This window comes from Brassica napus, chromosome A9 (assembly GCF_020379485.1).
Source record: "Brassica napus cultivar Da-Ae chromosome A9, Da-Ae, whole genome shotgun sequence".
NCBI lineage: Eukaryota > Viridiplantae > Streptophyta > Magnoliopsida > Brassicales > Brassicaceae > Brassica > Brassica napus.
Genome location: NC_063442.1, coordinates 1,221,361 through 1,243,582, shown reverse-complemented (window position 1 = coordinate 1,243,582; position 22,222 = coordinate 1,221,361). Strand labels below are relative to the sequence as shown.

Below are 22,222 nucleotides of genomic sequence, written 5' to 3'. Positions count from 1 at the left end.
AGTAGTAGTTCAATATAAATACTGTTGAACAAAAATATAATTAATAAATAAAACGTTGACAAATTGTTTATTTACATTTAATTCTAATTTAAAATAAATATCAATTTTTATAAATGGGCGAATTGCAGGTATGTGGAGCAGAACTGGGAATTCATCTCATTTTGCTTACTCCTTGTTTGAACATTTATTTTTCAAACAAAATTCACTTTTTTTTTTGAAACACCAAACAATATTGACTCATATTAGAGCACCACTATCGGTGGAAGGGATGATCTAAAAATAATATATATATATATATATTAGTATTCTAATCATATAATTATATATTTATTTTTTATAACTCTTGATAAATTAACAAGGTGACATTTGTTGCCTTTGTTTCTTAACTGGTTCTAAAAAGTTATATTTCAGAACTTTTACTAATTCTCTTTCCTAATTTTATGATTTTATCCTTTCTTTGAAAAAAAATTTGAGAACTCTTCCTAATACTATTGTTGAAGATGCTCTTACATGATATGTTTGAAACCAAATATTTTTCTATTTCTCTTATTACACATCTATCTTTCAGGATTTCATGGCAGTTGTACTTAAAGTTTCTTGTAAAATTCTTTGTCCTGATTTTGTAAGAATTTTAAGAATTTGAGACATGTTCATCCATGTGGGGATTAGTCATTAGTGGAGCTAGCTAATGAGTCTTTTCTGACCATGTTATTATACGCGGATTGGAACTAACATATATCCACTTTTAGTGGTTAACTGACAATAATTGGTATTTGTATTTTGTATTTTTATGTTTTAATCTCCTACTCTAAAATTAAAATATCTAAAAGAAAAAAACAATACAAGGAGACCGCCGAAAACAATAAAATTCTAAAGCAAATTTAAATTTTTAGTTCGGCGACATTAAAATCCAAAAGACATTCTTGTGTGTTTTTGTATTTTCTGTCTATTTATATAAATAGAAAAAAAAATCAAACGGATATAGTCGAGAGACCAAACAAAATATAAAAAAAGGAATCAAACTTTGGTCTCCATTTTAGTCTTTTTGACTCATATGAACCCTAATTTTGGGTTGGATTACTACTCTCTCTCTCTCTTTCCTTAAAATTAGATTTCAAAGTTCTCACCTTTTGTCTTCCTCGTATCTCGCAGCCTCGTGGGCTTCCGACATTCCCAGCGATTATGCTCGAATCCGTGAGTTTCTAAGGTTGTTCTGTCTGAAAGACTTTTCCTGTTTTCATTTTTCCAGTTTCCTTATAAAGTTGAAACCTTTTTATAAAAGCAGAGACTATTTTCTAGAATCTGGGTTGATTTGTTGTTTGCATATGTGATTGATTCGGTTATGTTAGTTTTTTTAGCTAAAAAACATATTAACATTTGTCGGTATAAAGTTTTGATTTTGATTTTTTGCAGTTTTGTTGATTAATTGTTATGCTAATTTTTTTTTGTGTATAATAGGAAGACAAAGGGACATAAAAAAAAGCAACTCTTTCAAGTTGAGTGTTGTGTGGGGATGGATCAAATAGTTTCAGGAGAAGAAGAAGAGGAGCTTGGTGTTGACATTGAGGAAGGTGTTGGGTTCAATGAGACACAAGATATAACAACAACCAATCAAGAAGATGTTCTTGATCAGGTTTGGAGTGGGCGTTTGAGTTATGACCACCGGTCTGAAAACATTTCTGATGATGATGCTGATGATGGTCTGATAAACCCCTTGATGGGAGGAGATGGGAAGCAGAGGAGAGAGAGAAGCAGCCAAAGTCTAGACCTTTCGGATAGAAAATTCGATAGCGTCAAGGTTAAGAAGACGAGGAAGCCTTCTTCCAAGCCTCCTAGACCTCCGAAAGGTCCTTTATTGACTGCAAACGACCAGAAGCTGATGAGGGAGATCGCGGAGCTCGCTATGAGGAAGCGTGCTAGGATTGAGCGTATGAGAAGGATGAAAGCAGCAAAGTCTTCTTCTCCTTGCAGTAGCATTTTGGCTATGATAGTCACTGTTATCTTCTTCGTCTTCCTTATCTTTCAAGGTACACAAAAACACACCATTTTTAAGCTTTGAAGAACTCAAAATCGCTATGTTAAAGACTCCGCAACTAATAGTAACAAAAACATATTGATACATATGTATATATTTTAAAGAGTTTTTTTTTTACTATTAACTGCGGTGTGGTGCTGTTTCGTCTGTTACCATTCAAAGCCTAAGTTTGGTTTTTGAGTAGTGTCTATAACAGAACATACAAGGTTTTAATATTTGTGTAATATTGGTTCTTCAGCAACTGCACACTACTCACCTTTCTTGTTCTAGCTTTGGAGATCTCTGGTTTATTAGGTATCTCTTTTTTGTTCTGTGTTATTAAGTGACCTAAGCTTCTGTTATCTCATTAGACTCTCTCAACTTCTCATTTTGCAGGGTTCTTTACAAGCAATGCAAGTTTGAGTTCAAGCAATTCTCCAGCACCAGACAATAACCGTATGGTCTCTGTTCAGTTCTACAATGAGTTTGCTCCTCGTGAGAGAATCGATCCCAGTCCAACTACGACATTCAGGTGAATATCCTTACTATTAGCCCCTAACGACCAGAGCAATGTCTTGGAACTGATGATGTTTCTGTGTAAAATTTCAGGTATAAGAGAGTCTCGGGTGCAGACAATGAAGAGAACACAAGAGAAGTTACCAGATGAGTTAGTTCTCTTGGGATTCTTGTAATGTAAAACCAAAAAGACAGTACTTATGTTTTGTTTTATTCTTGACATCATTCTATTGTTCCTTTTGCTCTGTTCTTGTGCTCACATGTGTGCGTCTCTGCGTGTATATATATGTTGTTATGGATGAATCTCTAAACCTTCTTTGGGTTAGGCTTTGTACAGCAACTGAGTCTTATGACCTAAAATAATAATGCTGATGAAGTCATGATGGTTGATGCAGTAATGATGCCAGGCTTTGCATTGTTTGTTTCAGAGCTTTATAGGCGTCAATATCTCTGAGAAAAATTGAAGCAGATGATGATAATTGATGAAGCTAATAGTAAAACTTTGATGAAGCTTTCTTCATGGTGTGATATCATGCGAACAATTAAGAGGCTAGCTTAGTTTTTTGGTCATGGTGTATATATGTTTCATTTAGTCAAATCTCTTATGTAGCACAAAGAAAAGTTTTGTGATAAAATAACACCTTAGGAAAAAAAAACACCTTTAGGAGAAAAATCTCCACACTAGTACTATTTAAAGATAAAATGATAAAATTACTCCAAATCTTAATTTTTTTATATTTTAACTCCATCCCCTGAATACTTTATTCTAAACCTTAATTACTAAAAATGAAGGTATTTTAAAAATAATTAAGTTAATGTTATTTTGGGATTTTTCCATACTGTTTTTGAATAAAAAATGGTATAATATAACTGTATAATATAAATTTGTAGCTTATATATAAAATTGATAATTATTGATAAAAATATAAATAAATCATATAAATAAAAAAATCTTCTAAAAATCGTATATAGCTTTAACACATTTCGATTGTTGTTTTTTCGATTGATGCTGGAAGGACCAATGAATCAACTTAACATAATTTTGATCTGTTAGACCATCTCCAATGCTACACTAAATTTTTTCTATATTTCACTCTAAAATAGGGTAACTCTATTTGCTCTAATGGTTCACTCTATAATAGAGTTACTCTATAATAGAGTGAAATATAGAGTATTCTTATTTTTTCACTCTATATTTGAAATAAAAAAATAAGATTACTCTATATTTCACTCTATTATAGAGTAACTCTATTATAGAGTGAACCATTGAAGCAAATTCAACTCTATAATAGAGCTACTCTATTTTAGTGTAAATTATAGAGGAAAAAATAGAGTCCCCTTGAAGATGCTCTTAATTCTACTCGTAAAACCTTTTTCTTAAAAAAATGCCATGTTCGAGTTTCAACAGCTACGGGAGAAGATTTAACAACCGATTTTGCCTTTCGCTAAAAAAATTATGAGTTTTGGCCCATAATTTTAACTAAAAACAAACAAACTTGAGTTAGATAACATATGCCTGTGCTTTTTTTTAATACAACAGAATATAATTAGTATTTATATCAATCTTAAGTTCATATAAAAGAGTAATGTACGTGCTTTTGATATCCAGTTTACGCGGATAGATCATGCACTAATATAAACTAGTTAAGGCGTATGCCGCGTATCTAAGCCAATTCATCTTCAACTTTATGCTTTCCCTTTTAAAAAAAGATCTTGCTTTCCGATGCCACCGTCCATGGTGCATGCTGCTCTAGTCAATTCTCTCCACTTCAAGATTGTATTAGATTAAGTTTCAAAAAAGAAGACTGTATTAGATTCATGCGAATATCCACCTCAGGATGCCAAATATGTGTCAGACTAGCTTCTGTATTCTTGTTAGTCACGGCCTTGACTCACAAAATTATGCAAGTGATGATGTTGGATTCTTTTTTTTATGCATTGACCCTTTTATATTGGATCTTGAAAGTCAATGGTTATCTCTTTTTATAAATATTTTATGTTTTCTTCTGTTTTCGGTACTAAACTACTAATATACTATTCCATCCATTTCAAATTAAGTGTTGTTATATATTAATTTTTTTTGTTACAACTATGTGTGTTTTGTGACTTTAATGTATTTTCTATTGATTTATATTTTAACCTAACTAATTTAAGAAAAAAACATAAATGTTATACAATTTCAATAGTTAAATAAGAGCAAAACTGAACATTTAACAATTTTTAATTTATATGAAAAACTTAAAATAATATCTAATTTAAAACAGAGGGAAGTATTATTATTTAGTTTATCAAAAGAAACAAAAGTTTTTTGGCAAGAATACTGCCCGGGATAACAAGAAGAAGTGAAAGTCCATAGGTAAGTAAGATCGTACGTGAGAATCCAAGTGAGTAGGTTAGGGAAATAATGGTGAAATCAATGTTGATAGCTCTATAGCATTTGAAGCATAAGTTCCCAGCATTGAATAATTCGTACGGCGGATATGCAAATCGAAAACTAGACTGGTCTGAATATATAGGTTCGTCTTTTCTTTACATAAGTTAGTAGCTTTGTCGGTAAATCTCTTTTACTTTGTAAAGTTAAAATCTTTGTAATGTAACCGCCAGTAAATTTTGTTTTATCGCAAACTGGTAGTGCAGGTGTGGTAGTGGAACACGCAAATCCTCTTGCTTCATTTGCATCTTTGGATGATGTGGACTAATCTATATTGACTAGAAAATTCAAAGAATGAGACAATCAAGCCATCGCAGAAGGTTGAAGAGATGCAATGAACATTGGTCCAACGAAGACGTGGAAACAATGGTTGTAGAAGGCATGGAGGGTGTTTGTGGTTTAGGTTGATTTGGTTCTCTATATATTTAGCCATATAACTATCCTCCTATCATCAGGGCCGGATCTAGGCATATCTTAGCGAATTATTAGTTTCAACTTCTAAATTTTTAGAAGTTATATACATAAACATATATCTCTAAATTTTAGTGTTCCAAAAAAAATCTCCAAATTATAATATTTTAAATTAAATCTCTTAATGAATATTTATGATTCTTAGCTATATATATCATGTGTTTCCTGGAATGTAAATGTGTAATATAAGCTTAATCTACTCGGTTTTATCTTTTTCGTAATCTATATCAGTATCACGTTAGCTATAATTGATTATCTTCTTGCAGGGAAAATCACATTTAAAACATAAAAAGTATTATTTAGTAGCACTTTAAACACTGAAAATTTTTTTGTTATCATTTTAAGCTTTAAAAGTGATATTTGTATCATAACAAATCTCCAATGATGTTTTTCTATTTACAAGCAACCCATATTGTTCATTTTACAGGTTAAAATAATGATGTATCAGTTTTGTTTTATTTTTAAATAATAAGAAAAATAATAAAAATACATAAAATATGGAAGAATTGTAAAAAAAATATAAAAAATATAAAAAATAAATTTCAAACTTAAAAATAAAATAAAATATTAAAAATTCTAAAAATTCAAAAATAAGATCTAAAATTAAAATGTCAAAATTAAAATAAAATTTTAAAATTTCTAAAATTCTAAAATAAGAACTAAAATTCAAAATTCAAACTTAAAAATTAAAATTATAAATATTCAACCAAAAAAATCATATTCATTTTAAAATTGCATCCAATGACAGTGACCGTCACTTATGGCGATATCAAACCTTGCCACTATCAAAAACAATATATCAAAAATTGCCACCATCAAAAACTTTTAATTTTTTTTCTGAAAACCCAGGTATCCGGACACCTTACGGACTCCGATTAGTGCCTAAATACACCTCCGCAGAAGGCATCTCGGGGGCTGCCGATTTCACCACATGTTAATTGATGGTGGCCACATGCGGGGCTAATAGTTCTCTCAAATAGATCATTTTAAGTTTTTGTCCCAAAAAGATTTTCTAAGAAAGAAAATGACCAAAATGTTTCATTAAAGAGACAAAACTCTTATACCCTAGATATATAAATACAAATAAATTTATAAAAATTTATTTATTAATATTTTTTATCTTATTTTTGAATTTTTAAAATTTTATTTTAATTTTAAAGTTTGAAATTTTAATTTTTATATATTTTCAAAATCTTAGAATTTTTGATTTTTTACAATTTTTCCAATTTTCCAATTTATTCGAATTTTGATGTATTTTTTTTAAAACTGGTACACCATCATTTTAACTTGTAAAATGAACAATATTGGTCGTATATGAACATGAAAAAGTAGTTGGAAATTTGTTGTGATGTCATTTTAAAGGTTTAAAGTACTAGCAATAAAATTTCAGTGTTTAAAATGCTAGTAAGTGACACGACACTTTCGGTGTTTAAAATGTGATTTCCCTTTTCTTTTATGTATTAAAAGCCTTAAGGATTTTATATATCGAAAACAGAAAGGCGAATATTTTACAAGTTGACCAAATTTAGAAAACTATAGTTAAGTTAAAAAGTAGATCCCTATCCCACGCTCACGCACATACCACATTCCCTATGAGCGAGGTCGGCGACTCATTAGCATTCAATGCGTTTTAACTGTAAATCTCCACATTCTTTTTACAGTTTCAAATTCTACATGTTAAATATTATCTCCCCATAGAAAATAGATTATTCTTAAAAGTCAAAATGTTTCGTTATTTTGGGACTATTTTGTCTTTTAGGAGATAAATAGTATAAAACTTATTAACATGTTAAAATCCGGAAAACATGTTGCAATGGTATTTCGGAAAACTCTCCAACCTTTACATTTCAATGGTATGAAAGACAAACTGACTATGCAAACAATGAAAAATAGAAAAGAAAAGAATTTTATCGTGATTAAAATTTCTATTACTTTCCATGTCATATGTCTATGATCGGTAACTAAATGAAACATTCGCTTATAGCCAATAAAAAATTTAAAAATTAGTTTACAAAAATATAAAATTTTAAATTTGTAAAAAATATTTATTGAACTCTTAGTAAATTATCTGTAACCTCTACAACCTCAAGATCGACACAAAAATGGGCCTCTACCATATTACGGAAAAGATGGATTCATGAAATAATATATTATTTTTCTGAAAGAAGAGATAAAAAGGATGAAGAACTGAAGATAACTAGAAAATGCCATTTGACAAAATGATAGAAACTAAGTCCAAAAAGTGAGGGAAAGAGAGGTTAGAACTCTGAAAAAATGCTCTAGCAATTAGAGTAAAAAGTCTAGATCTTTCCCTCAATGAAAGAAGCGTTTTATTTATTGAATTACATATGCTAGATTAGGATATGATCAGGCCATGCTGGATTGCTGGTGATATAAGATCCTTTGTCTTTGGTGGAACTTTTCTCTTTGCAACAAAAGGTATCATTCATAGGTCTCCTTTTTCTGCCACTTGTTTTTTTTTTTTTTTTTTTTTTTTGCTAACCGAGTATCCTGGTCCCACCGAAGTGGTCCAGACTAGAGACCGAAGTGAGCAAGGACGCTGCCAGGGCGTTACCATGTGGCTCACCGTATAACGGTCTTCGGTCTCGGATGCTGCAGCCCATATGTAAATTCTGCAGTGGCCAAGGCTCGAACCCAGGGGCGGGCACTCCAGCTGGAGCTCCTATACCACTAGACCAAAGCAACTTGGTTTCTGCCACTTGTTTGTATGCTTCTTCTGCTTGTTGTATATATGATGTCTCACCTTATGAGTATCCTAATGCCTTCTCGGTGTTAATTTATGCCGCACATGCTTTTATTGTTGTTCTGCATATTTATATAAATACGTATTCGTTATATTTTTGTAAAGTTTTGGTTCAAATTGAGGGTCGGTTTCTGGTTGAATCAATCATCAAAATACGTTTAAACATATTTTCTCTGCTTAAAAAGATACATATTATAAAGAGATGGTTTTAAAATATATATTTTAACGTTTACAATGAAATTTTAGATAATAATGATAAATTCTAAATTTGAAAAAAAAATAAATATATTTATTGAAATCTTATTAACATCATGAGGAATATATACAATCACATAAAATATTGCATATGCATTTATAATCAAAATTTACTATTATATAGTTCTAATATATCCTAAAATTTACTAATATATACTTCTACGATAAACTAATATACAGTTTTTAAAACATAGTGAGTATTGATATTATAAGCTAGGGGCTAACAATTCAATAGTAATAAATTATGTTTTTAGTACAGTATGTGACAGGTGAAGGTGGTTTTTAATGTGCATAGGGAATATAAATATATGGAGAACCAGCCATCCACAAAGCCAAATTCGCTACAACCGTGCGAAATATGCACCGGGCATTTGGAAAACATAACAAAATAATAGTTGAACACTTGGAACATACTACTAGCTAGTCGACCCACAAATCTATACTCGATACTGGATATCGCTAGCATGAGCCAAGATCCATGATCATATTCCTAAAGAGATATAACTCTATAAATATAGCGCCCCTTTTAAGCCAATTTTTTTTTTGAAAAAGCTTTTAATCCAATTTACAAAAAAAAAAAAAAGTATAGTGCCCCTTTTACTAAAGAGGTACTGCTATTTTTCAAGAAAATCACCTTTTAAATATGAAGAAAAAAAAACAGAGTACTTGTCATTTCCAAGCTTGGATTCTTATATACTCGGAATTAGTTCCTGAATACATCCTATATAGATTTGTAATAAGTGATGCACTGCAATATTTTTTTTTTTTTTTTTTTTTTTTGAAGATTAGATGCACTGCAATATTAATTGGATCTTTAAGTTTTTGGACCACATTCGTTTGATTAACAACTAATTTTGGACCAACAATTAATTTTTAGATATGCCAATATTTGTAGGACAGTTTTTCCATTGATATTATGGTTTGATTATTATGGTTTCAAGATAATCCGAATTATCAGTAGTTTGTATGTAGGTGGACCCTTTGATTTCCCTTCTCGAAGACAAAAATATCAAACTTACAAATCAACTTGTCCTAAAACATCATCAATATCAAGTATACTTACTAGTCGTATGATATCTCCATCATTTGTTTTTTTAGTCAAATTAATTAAGTTCTTGGACTTCCTATCCATTGTCACACATCAATCAATATACTTACTACGATATCTCTATCATTAGTTTTAATTTAGTCAAATTAAGTTCTTGGACTTTCTAACCATTTAATGAAACATTCCAAGTAGGAGATATAATAGTACTTCGAAATTTAAATGCGTAATAATCATTCCAAGAGAATAATACGCAATATTAAACGGATCTCTACCACATAGTTTATCGTTTGGTCCGTATATGTAAAAGAACATACTATATGATGTATTTAATGACGTCTCAGTTTAAAAATGATGACAACATTTGAATACACACAAGTGGAACAAGACTTGTAATCACGTACATATGTGTTAACCTCCGATTATACACAAACTTTGACTCGTGTTATTTAACGTAACCCCAAAAATAACCAAAACCTTTTGACACATGCGACAAAGAAAAATTATCGACGCAGACACGCGTACGTATACTTTTCAAATATACTATTTCACATGTTCACTTGATAATCTCATTTAATGTATAATCATGCAAGCTGTACGTTAACAATCAATGGCATTTTCCCGTTAATACTCAACACGCTGGTGGGTAACTTCGTCATGATCTTGCTATATAAATACCCCCCTCAACTATTCTCTGACATGCACTGTCCAAAACCAAACACAAATGGAGCAAAAAAAGCTTTCTGCAAACGCACACAAAATGGCAGTTAAAATTTCAGTTTTTCAATCTCTTGTCTTTCTCTTTTACCGGTTTATCCTCCGGCGGAATCCTAAACCAAAATACCAAAAGTGCCCTTCTACTCTCCTTCAGTCTCACCTATCACGCGACACATTGATATTTAACTTAGAAAGATCTCTTCTCAAATCCGACTCTCTCTTCCCTTACTTCATGCTTGTAGCGTTCGAGGCGGGAGGGATGATAAGGTCATTTATCCTCTTCATTCTCTACCCACTGATAACCTTGATGTTGAGCCACGAGATGGGTGTGAAAGTGATGGTAATGGTGAGTTTCTTTGGGATCAAGAAAGATGGTTTTAGAGCGGGGGGAGCTGTTTTGCCTAAACACTTCCTAGAAGATGTCGGGCTCGAAATGTTCAAAGTGTTAAGGAAAGGAGGGAAGAGAATCGTTGTGAGTTATGACCTTCCTCAAGTTATGATCGAAGGGTTCTTGAGAGATTACTTGGAGGTTGAAGTTGTTGTGGGTAGAGAAATGAAGGTCGTTGGTGGTTATTACTTAGGAATCATGGAGGATAAGACCAAACATGATCTTGTCTTTGATGAGTTGGTTCGTAAAGAGAGACTAAACACTGGTCGTGTTATTGGTATCACTTCCTACAACACATCTCTGCACCGATATCTATTCTCTCAGTTTTGCCAGGTCCGTATTTTATTTATCTTCATTTCTTCAACATATCTTTTCAACATATCTTATGTTATAATGACGCATAAATGAAAAGGACATCATTTAAATATAAAGGAATATATCCATGAAGCGAATAATATGATTTGTTAGACTCATACCTGATTAGTAAAAGCGACATTAGGATATAAATAGTTAAAAGTGGTGAGGTTGAGAGAGACGAGACACACCTTAACATTATATTTCTATTAATTGCAAATACGAAACATAAACATAGAAAGCAACAAAAACAGATGATGGCCTCTTATATCATTAAATACGAATATGAAGCGACGACACAATCTGCAGACGTAGTTATTAGCCATGACTACAACTTGTGGTTTAGAAATTTTCATTACTTAAAAACTGATCTTGTTAGGTATTTTCATTCATTGTTTTCATGTTATATTCAACTGATTGTCTTGTATTTTTCTCTCTTTTAAACAGGAGATTTATTTTGTGAAGAGATCCGACAAGAGAACCTGGCAAACCCTACCAAAAAGCCAATACCCTAAACCACTGATCTTTCATGATGGTCGTCTCGCAATCAGACCAACCCTAATGAACACTCTGGCCTTGTTCATGTGGGGTCCATTCGCAGTCTTAGCCGCAGCAGCTAGACTCTTTGTCTCTCTTTGCATCCCTTACACATTATCAATCCCAATCCTAAGTTTCTTCGGTTGCAGACTAACCGTCAAGATCGACGACGTCTCATCTCAAAAGTTAAACTCTAGTGAACGCAAAGGTTGTCTCTTTGCGTGTAACCACAGAACTTTATTGGACCCTCTCTATGTTGGATTCGCATTAAAAAAGAAAAACATCAAAACAGTAACGTATAGTTTGAGTAGAGTATCTGAGATTCTAGCTCCTATCAAAACCGTTAGACTGACTCGTGATCGTGTCAGCGACGGACAAGCCATGAAGAAACTATTGGCCGAAGGGGATCTCGTGGTTTGTCCTGAAGGAACCACTTGTAGAGAACCTTACTTGCTAAGGTTTAGTCCTTTGTTCGCCGAGATTAGTGACGTCATCGTTCCCGTGGCAGTTACGTCACCCGCAACCTTCTTCTATGGTACAACGGCAAGTGGCCTTAAGGCATTTGACCCGCTTTTCTTCCTCATGGATCCTTATCCTACCTACACTGTTCAGTTTCTTGACCCTGTCCCTGGCGTCACGTGTCAAGATCCCGAAGGGAAGTTGAAGTTTGAAGTGGCTAATCATGTTCAGAGCGCGATTGGGAAGGCGTTGGATTTTGAATGCACCTATCTCACTAGGAAAGACAAGTATTTGATCTTGGCTGGTAATAATGGCGTAGTGAAGAAAAATTAAATATGTTTTCAGGATTTGAGTGTGTAATTTTCGGTGTAAAGTAACCAAATGCTTCATTGATTTTTTTTATATTATTATATAATGTTACGTAAATGTTTTTAATTATGTAACGTAAATGTATGTAACTATCTATTTCTTGGTAATGTATACTATCTTTCTAGTTTGATATTATAATGCTGTTTCTGGACACGGATGAAACATTTGTTTTGATTCTCCGATTCTTTTAAAGTTACTATATATAGATCATGTAATCTTAAAATGTCAAAAGTTTAATTAAAATTAATATTAAATTTGTTTATGACCTCTTAAATCCAGCCCTGCTCATAATATATATATAGATGATTTTGCTTTTGCCGTTGTTGTACATTTATAAAACAATGGTCCACAATGCCTAATAATAGTAAAAAATAGAAGGCAAATTATTTATTATTTAGGAATCATTTATATTTATTCGGCCACGTCGTAAAGTTGTTAAATTTGTGCATTGTATTGGTAGGCACATGCATCATAAATGTTATAACGGTCTAGCCCAAATAATGTAACCAAACTTATTTAAATGATATATACAAGCAGATACGGCCTTGTGTATATATAAATATGAATGGTTGGTATAACTGTACCTATAGTTGTGCAGATTCGTCAACGTCGCTCACGTTGCCACTTCTGCAAACTCTTTGAATACGAGTTTGATTGCACCTCTCTGCAAGAGGTTAAAAAAAAATTAAAGTGCCGTGAAAGAAAGAAAAACTGTACAGGTAGGTTCATTGTTCACTAGAATTATCATGTTCAAATTATTTTATTCATTGTATCGATAAAATGATTCAGGATAAGCATCATAAGCTATCTACATTCTATGCAGGATGATCGCTCCAACGACATGCTTGTCTTTTTCGGTTCCAATCTCGAAATGTTTTAAATGCATTTTACCTTTAAGCTTACGTCGTTTTCGATCTTAGGCTGCTCTCACAAAAAAATCACAGCAGAAAAGACTGTAATATTATTTTGAAGCAGTTATAATCGGTTTAGAAAAAGTATAAAAAAGCAAAAAAATAATAAATTTGGCATATATTCGTTGGTAAAATTAGTTATGTGTATTATATTATATATTAAAACGTAAAGCTTTGTTTTACGTTCACTTAAGGGGGGTTGGAAACCATGCGAGCATGTGAAGTGAAAAGAACTTTCTGTACTACCAAGCAAATAATTAAAGGCAATGGACACTTGCATTACAAAAGTTTGCAAATCAATTCAAAACTATATTAATGTGTCTGATTGGAAAAAAGAGAAACAAATTTATAGTACTGTTGACAAAGATAAATTGTATAAATCATACTATTCCATAGTGTTTTCGAGTCAATACCCACTTGATAGGTGGTCTAATATGATGTGTTATAACATTCTGAAACAATAAATATTGTGTACAGCAGAAATCATTTCGTCTCTAGCCCATATGGATTTAGATATGTTCCGTCGTGGTGGTGGCCATCACTGTCGCATTGTCTAAACACAACTCTGTCGACACGTGTACTTGGTTGGTCACAAGTCTCACAACACATATAAAGAAAAAGTCAAACATTTGATACTCAAAACACAAAAAGAAAGATACGAAATGGTAACTGACACGTGTATTTCTTATTTTAATGGACTGGGTCATAAGGTTAGAAGTTGTCATTTAAGTCTATCGGGCCATTAGTTGGGTCCACCCGTTTTACAAAATTAAATGAGATTTTATAACTAAAAGGACCAGTCGGAAATTTTATAATTAAAGGGCTTTTAAAATTAAAGGACTCGCAATTTATATTTTATTTTATTTTTCGTTTTTTTTTTGTTTGGTGGCGGCCACGAGGATGATGGTGGCGGCTCTCGCGACTTCCGTAGCCGGAGCTGGAAGCTCCAAGATTCTAAGTCTTCATCTCTCGCATCCGTTGCTTCTCCTATGAGAACGTCGACGTCGTCTCCGGTGAAGAAGGCGTGGGTTTCACTCAATCTTCAAGGTCAGATTTTAATGGTTTCGTTTTCACAAAGATTTAAACATTTTTTTGGGTTTAAGTTGTTGGAAACTATCACTGATCAGTTTGAGACAGGACAACTCTAGTTCTGTTCTTGTTATAGCCTTTGATTGTAAATGAAATTTTGATCAAAGAAGTTGATGGTTACAAATTAGGTGTAGTTAGAGAACGTGTGCCGGTGCAATCATATTCACATGTTATGTTATGTATTGAGCTTATGTTGACTAGTGTTGTATGTTATAGGAGCACTAGCTGTCAGAGACTCAGAGTGATGATGGGAATATATAGGATACTCAAAGAGAAACTATATATGTAGAAAACAATAGCTCTGTGTATGAGCTAATATCATTTTATAATGTCAACATCACTAATAGTTTCCTAGAACCATCTTGCAAGGTTGGTCAAGAACGGCGTGTAGACCAAAGTAGTATGTTGTCGTCCAAGTGACCAATCCCCCCTCCATTTTTTAATTAAATGTCGTTTTAAGATTGTCCACGTAGATTAATAAAATATTTTATTATATTTTAAATAAAAATATTATTAATTATTCATCTAAACACAATGTAACTAATTACAAAATAGACCGCAAACATATAACATAATTTTTGAATAAGTTTTACACTAAAAATTGAAAACGTCTTCTAATTTAGAACACAAAAAATTTTCTAAAAACACCATGTATTAAAAACCGAAGAGAGTATTGTTTTTGCTTGGGGAAGATGCATTTGTGCATAAACATTCTTTCACCTGGACAAAGATCTCGATGTTTGCTTCTTGATAGTACCACAGATGAAATAATCTGTAAAGTCATGTCATGTCAATCTTTAAGACTTTTTATCTAGAAAACAAAAAGATTTGGTAAGGGACTGAATGAAGGCAATGGTGAAGCCAAGCCAGGTTCTGTCCTGAGAGAACCATAGAAATCCTGCTAAGGTAAATAGAATTTAAGCTTCTTTGTTGTCTGAAACTCTAGCTTTGTACATTTTAGCACTTAGCTCTAAGAACAACACCAGTGCTCTGTTTCATTCACCAACCATACTAAATACTGGTCCAGTTTGACACAAGATAGAGAAAGGGCTATCGAGATGGTTTGATACAAGATAGAGAAAAACTAGTGCTTTATTTCTAAACAAAAACTTAGATACAATGCAACAACAAATATAAAAACGATTTTATTACTTGAATAAATTGCACATTTTTTCAAAAGGAAAATACTGGTCGGGTTCAGCAAGTATAATTGACATTCACAGAGATGTAATGGACATATTGTCAAAACCCAAATAACAAAAATACAAAAGTTTTTAGTTTATTCAAACTGCTAATGAGTCATGAATCCATGAATGATATAAGGATGTTTAAACTATATTGTTAGTTGGACAATAAGGAGTCCAAGAAAGACTCAAAAGTTTCACAGTTTGTTAGATAAGCCATTAACTCAGCTTCTTCTTCTGGTGTGTTTTTTCCAAGCTTTTGAACCCATTCCTCATTCAAAACGTCATTCCAAATGTTATCCATCTCTGAACCCATCTCTTCCTCTCCAAGAAATTCTTGATACAATTCTCTGTAAGTAGGAGAGCCAACAATGCCTCCATGTGACTCATCTATACCTTGGTTCACTGGAAGATCTGTGGCTTGTGCTTCCATGGTTTCATTTATCAAAGGAACATTGTCTTGTGCCTCAAGATGTAGCTGAGCAGCTGAGTTTATAATGACATTGTCATGTTGTTGATGCTGAGTCTCCATAGGAACCGTTGGGAGCTCATTGTTATGTTCTTTATACTGATCATTTGCCTGAGCCGACCATGGAACATAATGCTGCTCCACCAAAGCTTGATTCATCATAACTTGAACCTGTGAAGGTCCAGATAAGTTTGAGCCTTCTCCTAAATGTTGTTGCTGAGCAGCAGGTTCTGAAAGAGCTGAGAGATCATTGTTCTGTCCCGAACACTGATGATTTTGAGCCAAACCTAAAGCAGAAGACTCAAAGTCTTGATTCTCCATCATGCCTTGATCATATGGTTGAGCCGAGTATGGACCCCAAAACCCATTCCATTGCTGCTGATCCTCCTCCATGGTTTGAGCCGAGTGCGAAGGATCCGTCCCATGTCCCCCCAAAAGGTTATGGGATTGCTGCTGGTGGTCCTCCATATGTGAGACATAGGTTGCTTGTCCTGCAAGAATATGATCTTGCTGCTGACCTAAAAATTCTCCTGATAGCTGACCATAAGAACCAAAGTCTAGGTGTTTCTCCATCCTTCCATTCACTGAGAAGTGTTGACCATAGGACCCAAAGTCTTGATGTTGCATCATACCTCCTCCATTCAATATTGTATAGTTTGAGTCTTGTACCATAATCTGTTGACGAGCCAAGTACGAGACAACCTCACGAGAACAAGATCCAGTCCACTGCTCCATCCCTTGAGCTTCATGAGTCTCCACCGGAGCGTTCGAGTATTGAAGTTCTTCACCAGCAGCAGCAGCAACACCATGATGAATACTGTCTCCCCGTTCACGTCCAATCACTATAGGTAAGAATCTTGGAGCATATTGAGCATTGTCTTTACGCTTATAAAACCTAATTCTACACAGAACCACTTCTTGAAACCACGGTTCATCTAAAACAAACTCATGCATCGTCCAACCAGTTGTGATCCCATCTTTCACTGTTGCACTCTTAGCTTTGAAGCTTATATGCCTCTTAGTACCGACGTTAGCTCCATCTTGATTCTTTATCTGAGCCACAACACCACTCGTCTTCCATATACCTGACTCACCGACCGTTCTGCTCGGTCTCGTCGAGTCAGCTTTTTGCATCCCTGGACGTTTATTCCTCCTGACGAAGTAAAACCATTCGTTCTCGCGGAATCTAACATGCCTTACGTGCTGTAGAAGCCACGGTGCTCTCTCGTACAGATTCTGCATGTCGGTTATGAAACTACATCTTTTGCCTCTAACGAGTCTCCAGTGAAGGATGTTGAGGAGCTCAAAGTTTGTGGGTTTGAAATGCGACCGTCGAGTCCCCTTCATTAGTCACTATTGATGATTCTGAAAGAGCAGCAAAGAGGGTATAATGAGTTTACAAAAGAAAAAAAAACAAGAAAAAAAAATTTGTGGTATGAATATTAATGTAATTTATGAAAGATTCTGGTGAAAAACTCAATGCGGATGCCTTTATGAGTTTAACACAAGACATCAAAATGAAGCATGTGTAACATTTTATCCAATTATAAGTTTGTTTGATTATAAATTTAAAACCAAAACTAATAGATTATTTTATTTATTACGCTATTTAATTTGATTTATTGTATTTAGATAACAATATGACTCATTTTGTATTTAAATACCTATATAAAACGACATGAAAATACAAAATTGTGAAATAATTAATTAGAAAGGCTAGGGATATTTTTTTTATAAAATTTAATCAATGATTTTATATCAAATATTCAAAATATACATAAAATTATAGTATTAATTCAAAAATTGATTATATTTATTTTCATTAATATTATTAAACCAGCAAAACTCAAACTAAATCGAAAGCCAATATGCCAATATGCGAAAACCATTAATTTGAGGTATATATGAAAGAAAATGAGATAACATTATATTGTTTCTATATCCTTTTGGTTCAAAATCGTTCGTGTCTTTATTATATAATTTTTTTATCTTAAAAAGGTAGATTGATAGTTTACTCACAATTTTTTTGTTAACAAAACTTTATAAACAGAGTTTTCAAACCCTGGGAAAAAAGAATGTTACAAATCGAATGAATTAGGATCTACCGAATACATAAATTTAGAATATGTTATTAAATTAAAATAAAATCAAGATGACATATGCAATACCAATATATATTTAGAAAATTACAATAAATCTCACCAATTAATCAAGATCTAGATAGAAGATCTTAAGGGCAAACAAAACTCTCTTTGTTCTGAATTTATCCAACAACTTTTTTTTTCTCACTTCTGAATTAGATTCAGTGAAAAGGATAAATTCACTCTTTATATCTAGAACTAATGAAAATACATTATATTGTTTTTTGAAGTGCACCACATTATATGGAAGAGCTTATAATGACTAGTTATAGTGATATATGGAACTATATATCAATTAAAGAAGGAGAAAGAAATCAAACATGATAAGCAAAAAATCTATATTATATGGTAATAAAATTATTATTTTTCAGTCTTAGGAGAAAAAAAAAGTAACTAATTGAATGCATATGGAAAACAAATACTGGAAATATACGAATGAGACGAATTTGACTAAGCAATCAAAACAATATTATGTGAGAGCAACAACTTCATGAATGAGATTAATTTGACTAAGCAATCAAAACAGTATTATGCAAGAGCAACAACTTCATGCCGAAAGCAACGACTTTAAAAGAATTGACATAATGGTACCACCAGACCACCAACGCGCTGGTAAACGAAAAACCAAGGCCGTTCTCACATGAAAGAAGAATCAATTCTCGATTTGGGTTTTTCTGCACCATATTTTGATCTGCCGCTTCTTCGATCTGGAATTCCCATCAAATCCTTTACTCCGAGTGAATGCACTCCGACATTATATGTAAGTTGGACAAAATGCATTTTGACATTGAATTCAACTGATCAAACCCTAAAATCTTGGCTAATTTTTTGCAGGTAAATTCAATGATTAGAGGCACATCAGAAATACATAACCATTGTTACACTATGAGATTTCTTTTTTCGCTGAGCTCATCTTAATACACATGCACTCAGTGCCCTGAACATCAAAATAAAAAGTGTGGGTATAGTTGAGCCCATCTTAAGACACATTCACTCAGTGCCCTGAACATCAAAAAAGAAAACAAAGTGTGGGTATACGGGTGGAGTAACTATGACTTTAAAATAACCAAATGTTTTCATCATCTAATCATCGAAGCAATGTCAAAGTCCGTGTCGACCTTTTTCTAATAAATGCATCCCAACTTCAAATGTATTGGAGCAAAGCTAATATCCCAAAACTTACGCTCTTTAATCAAGTGTAAATTAACCCAATTCTCCTTCCTAAAATATGATTCAAACTTAGCAAAATGAATTCCATACAGATAATTCTGATTTTTCTTTTAACATTTAGACCAACAAAAATATTATAATTTCTGTAGCAAAGTTTTGAGAACGGAAAATTTACAATTTTAATACAAATCATTTCAAATTTCATATTAAAAGCATCCAGATGCATGAGTTTTCCACACAAAACCAAATGTCGTGGACAAATTGTCAAAACCAAATCACAAAATACAAAAGTATTTCTTTTATTCAGAAAATCAAAGCAAATGCACAAACAGCTAATGGATACAGGAATGATAAGGAATTTCAAACTACACTATTTAGTTGGACAAAAGAAGTTCAAGAAAGACTCAAAGGTTTCACAGTTTGCGAGAGCAGCATGTAACTCAGCTTCTTCTTCTGGTGTGTTTTGTCCAAGCTGTTGAGCCCATTCCTCATTCCCAAAGTTAACCATCTCTGATTCAGTCTCTTGAATCAATTCCTTGTCTGTAGGAGAGCCAACTATGCCTTCGTGTAACTCAATAAAATCTTCGTTCATTAAAAAATCTATGACAACATTTTCTTGGTCCTCAAGTTGTAGGTTGGCAGCTGAGTTTCTAATGACATTATTGTCATGTTGTTGTAGAGTCTTCTTCATCGGAACCGGTGGGAGCTCACTGTTCTGTCCCAAATACTGTTCATTTTGAGCCAAACCTAGAACAGAAGAGCCAAAGTCTTGCTGCTCCATCATGCCTTGATCATATGGTTGAGCCGAATATGGACCAAAATACCCATTCCATTGCTGCTGATCCTCCTCCATGGTTTGAGCCGAGGGTGAGACATAGGTTGCTTGTCGTCCAAGAATATGATTTTGCTGCTGACCTAAATACTGGTTTTGGTACTCAACCATATCTCCAATACCTTGACCATATTGCTTCATCTGTCCAAGAATATGGTTATGCTGCTGACCATAGTATCCAAACTCTTGATGCTTCTCCATGCCTCCTGCACTCAATATTGGATAGTTTGAGCCTTGTGCCATAGTCTGTTGAGGACCCGAGTATGTGACAGCCTCACCAGAACAAGATCCAGTCCATTGCTCCATGCCTTGGGCTTGATGAGTCTCCACCGGAGCAGCAGCACCAGCAACACCATCTTCCTGTTCAAGTCCGATCACTATAGGTGTGAGTCTTGGAGCATATTGAGCATTGTCTTCACGCTTACAAAACCGGATTCTACAGAGAACCAGTTCTTGAAATCCCGGTTTATCTTCCAAAATAAACTCATGAATCACCCAACCCGTAGTGATCCCATCGTACACTGTCTCGCTCTTGGCTTTGAAGCTGAAATGCTTCACAAAACCAACCATAACTCCATCTTGATTATTTATCTGAGTCCAAGTACTGGTCGTCTTCCATCTACCTGATTCACCAACCTTTCGGCTCGGTCTCTTCGAGTCTGCAGCTTTTTTTGTCCTCGTGAAGTAAAACCAATCGTTCTCATTAAAGCTGATATGTCTTACGTGCTGAAGAAGCCACGGTTCTTTCTCGTACAGATTATGCATGTCGGTTATGAAACCAGATGGTTGCTCTCTTTCGATTCTCCAGCGAAGCATGTTGACAAGATCAACGTTTGTGGGGTTGAAATGCGAACACATGATCTGAGATTAATGGAAAGAAGAAAACAAAATAATCATTAGAGGGTATAAAGAGTCTCACTATCAGAACCAACACCCAAGTAAGTTACGTTTAACACGATATCAAAGTAAAGCATGTGTAACATTTTAATTTATCCAATCATAAGTTTGTTTTATTATATATTTAAGACCCAAATAATATATTATGCAATTAATTATGCCTTTTCCGTATGTTGTATTTAGATAACATATTATATATAACATAGTTTTTATTTATATCTGTTTAAATGACATGAAAAACTAAATTGTGAACATGAATAGATCCAATCGAAACAAAATTTATCTTGAATAAGATTATTTTTAAAATCAAAAACTTTAACATGGAATAAAACCAAATAACCGACTGCTAACCTGTAAAATTAAAAAAATTAAAGTTACATCCTAACCAATTATCCACTGTCTTATTTTCTTAGTCAAATTAATTCTAGTCTTATCGTCCATTACTTTTTTACCATACTCTTTCAATTACTTAGTTTTTTTTGAATGCCTTTTTTCAAAAAAAAAACCTGTAAAATTATTTTAATATGAGGTATTATCAAAATAAAAACGGGATAACAATTTATCATTCCTATTTTTATAATCTTAATGTATTTTCTCATAAAGAAGTAGATTGATAGTTTTTTTTACATAGTCTTTAGACTCTAACAAAAAAAAGAAGAAAAAGAAGAAGAAGAGAATAGAGAAAATCAAAAGAATTATGATTCATGTGATATGTAAGTTTAAAATATAATAATACAATTTAAGATAAAATTAAGATGACATTTACAATACTAAAAGCAATATATATTTATGAAACTTAAAATAAATTTCACCAATGAATCAAGATTTAGATAGAAAATTTGAGGACAAATAAACCTCCCTTAATTCTGATATCCTCCAAAACAAATTATATGTATTCTAAGTTTTGAATTAGATGCACTACGGAAAAATGATGAACTCACTTTTTTTTTATATCTAGATCTAATGGGAAATACCTTATTTTTCTTTTGAACTGCAACACTCATTGTTATATGGAAGAACTTTTGGTTTGGCATAGTGATATATATAACTGTATATCATTTAATGAAAATGTAGCAAGTCAACATGATAAGAAAATAAATCTATATTAAACAGTAGTAAGGTAATTATTTTCAGTCTTTGGAAAAAATAAATCTATACTAAAAATAGTAAAATAATTATTGTCAGTCTTCGTAAAAACTAAGTAATTGA

The 22,222-nt window shown here is 33.0% G+C and overlaps 2 protein-coding genes across 3 annotated transcripts; both read left to right on the top strand.

Annotated features, from left to right (window-relative positions):
• The first annotated feature begins 994 nt into the window (after nt 1-994).
• On the top strand, nt 995-2,922 carry LOC106435601. Of its 2 annotated transcripts, XM_048739201.1 has the most exons (5): nt 1,054-1,071; nt 1,153-1,207; nt 1,459-2,027; nt 2,411-2,546; nt 2,624-2,922. In XM_048739201.1, the coding sequence occupies exons 3-5, from the start codon at nt 1,514-1,516 to the stop codon at nt 2,679-2,681; spliced, it is 708 nt and encodes a 235-aa protein (XP_048595158.1). In that variant the 5' UTR covers nt 1,054-1,071; nt 1,153-1,207; nt 1,459-1,513; the 3' UTR covers nt 2,682-2,922. The 2 variants fall into 2 exon arrangements, with proteins under 2 accessions (XP_013731963.2, XP_048595158.1); XM_013876509.3 differs by having other exon boundaries at nt 995-1,194.
• Nucleotides 2,923-10,176: 7,254 nt separating this feature from the next.
• On the top strand, nt 10,177-12,473 carry LOC106435594 (probable glycerol-3-phosphate acyltransferase 3). Its single transcript, XM_013876498.3, has 2 exons — nt 10,177-10,934; nt 11,403-12,473. Exons 1-2 carry the CDS (start codon nt 10,221-10,223, stop codon nt 12,282-12,284), a joined length of 1,596 nt encoding a protein of 531 aa, XP_013731952.2. The 5' UTR covers nt 10,177-10,220; the 3' UTR covers nt 12,285-12,473.
• The last annotated feature ends 9,749 nt before the right edge of the window (nt 12,474-22,222 follow it).

Excerpts from the sequence above, each read along its gene's own strand:
- LOC106435594 (XM_013876498.3), top strand. The coding sequence starts at position 10,221 with ATGGAGCAAAAAAAGCTTTCTGCAAACGCACACAAAATGGCAGTTAAA. Across the intron at positions 10,935-11,402 it reads TATTCTCTCAGTTTTGCCAG|GAGATTTATTTTGTGAAGAG; the intron begins GTCCGTATTTTA and ends TCTTTTAAACAG.
- LOC106435601 (XM_013876509.3), top strand. The coding sequence starts at position 1,514 with ATGGATCAAATAGTTTCAGGAGAAGAAGAAGAGGAGCTTGGTGTTGAC. Across the intron at positions 2,028-2,410 it reads CGTCTTCCTTATCTTTCAAG|GGTTCTTTACAAGCAATGCA; the intron begins GTACACAAAAAC and ends CTCATTTTGCAG. Across the intron at positions 2,547-2,623 it reads AGTCCAACTACGACATTCAG|GTATAAGAGAGTCTCGGGTG; the intron begins GTGAATATCCTT and ends GTAAAATTTCAG.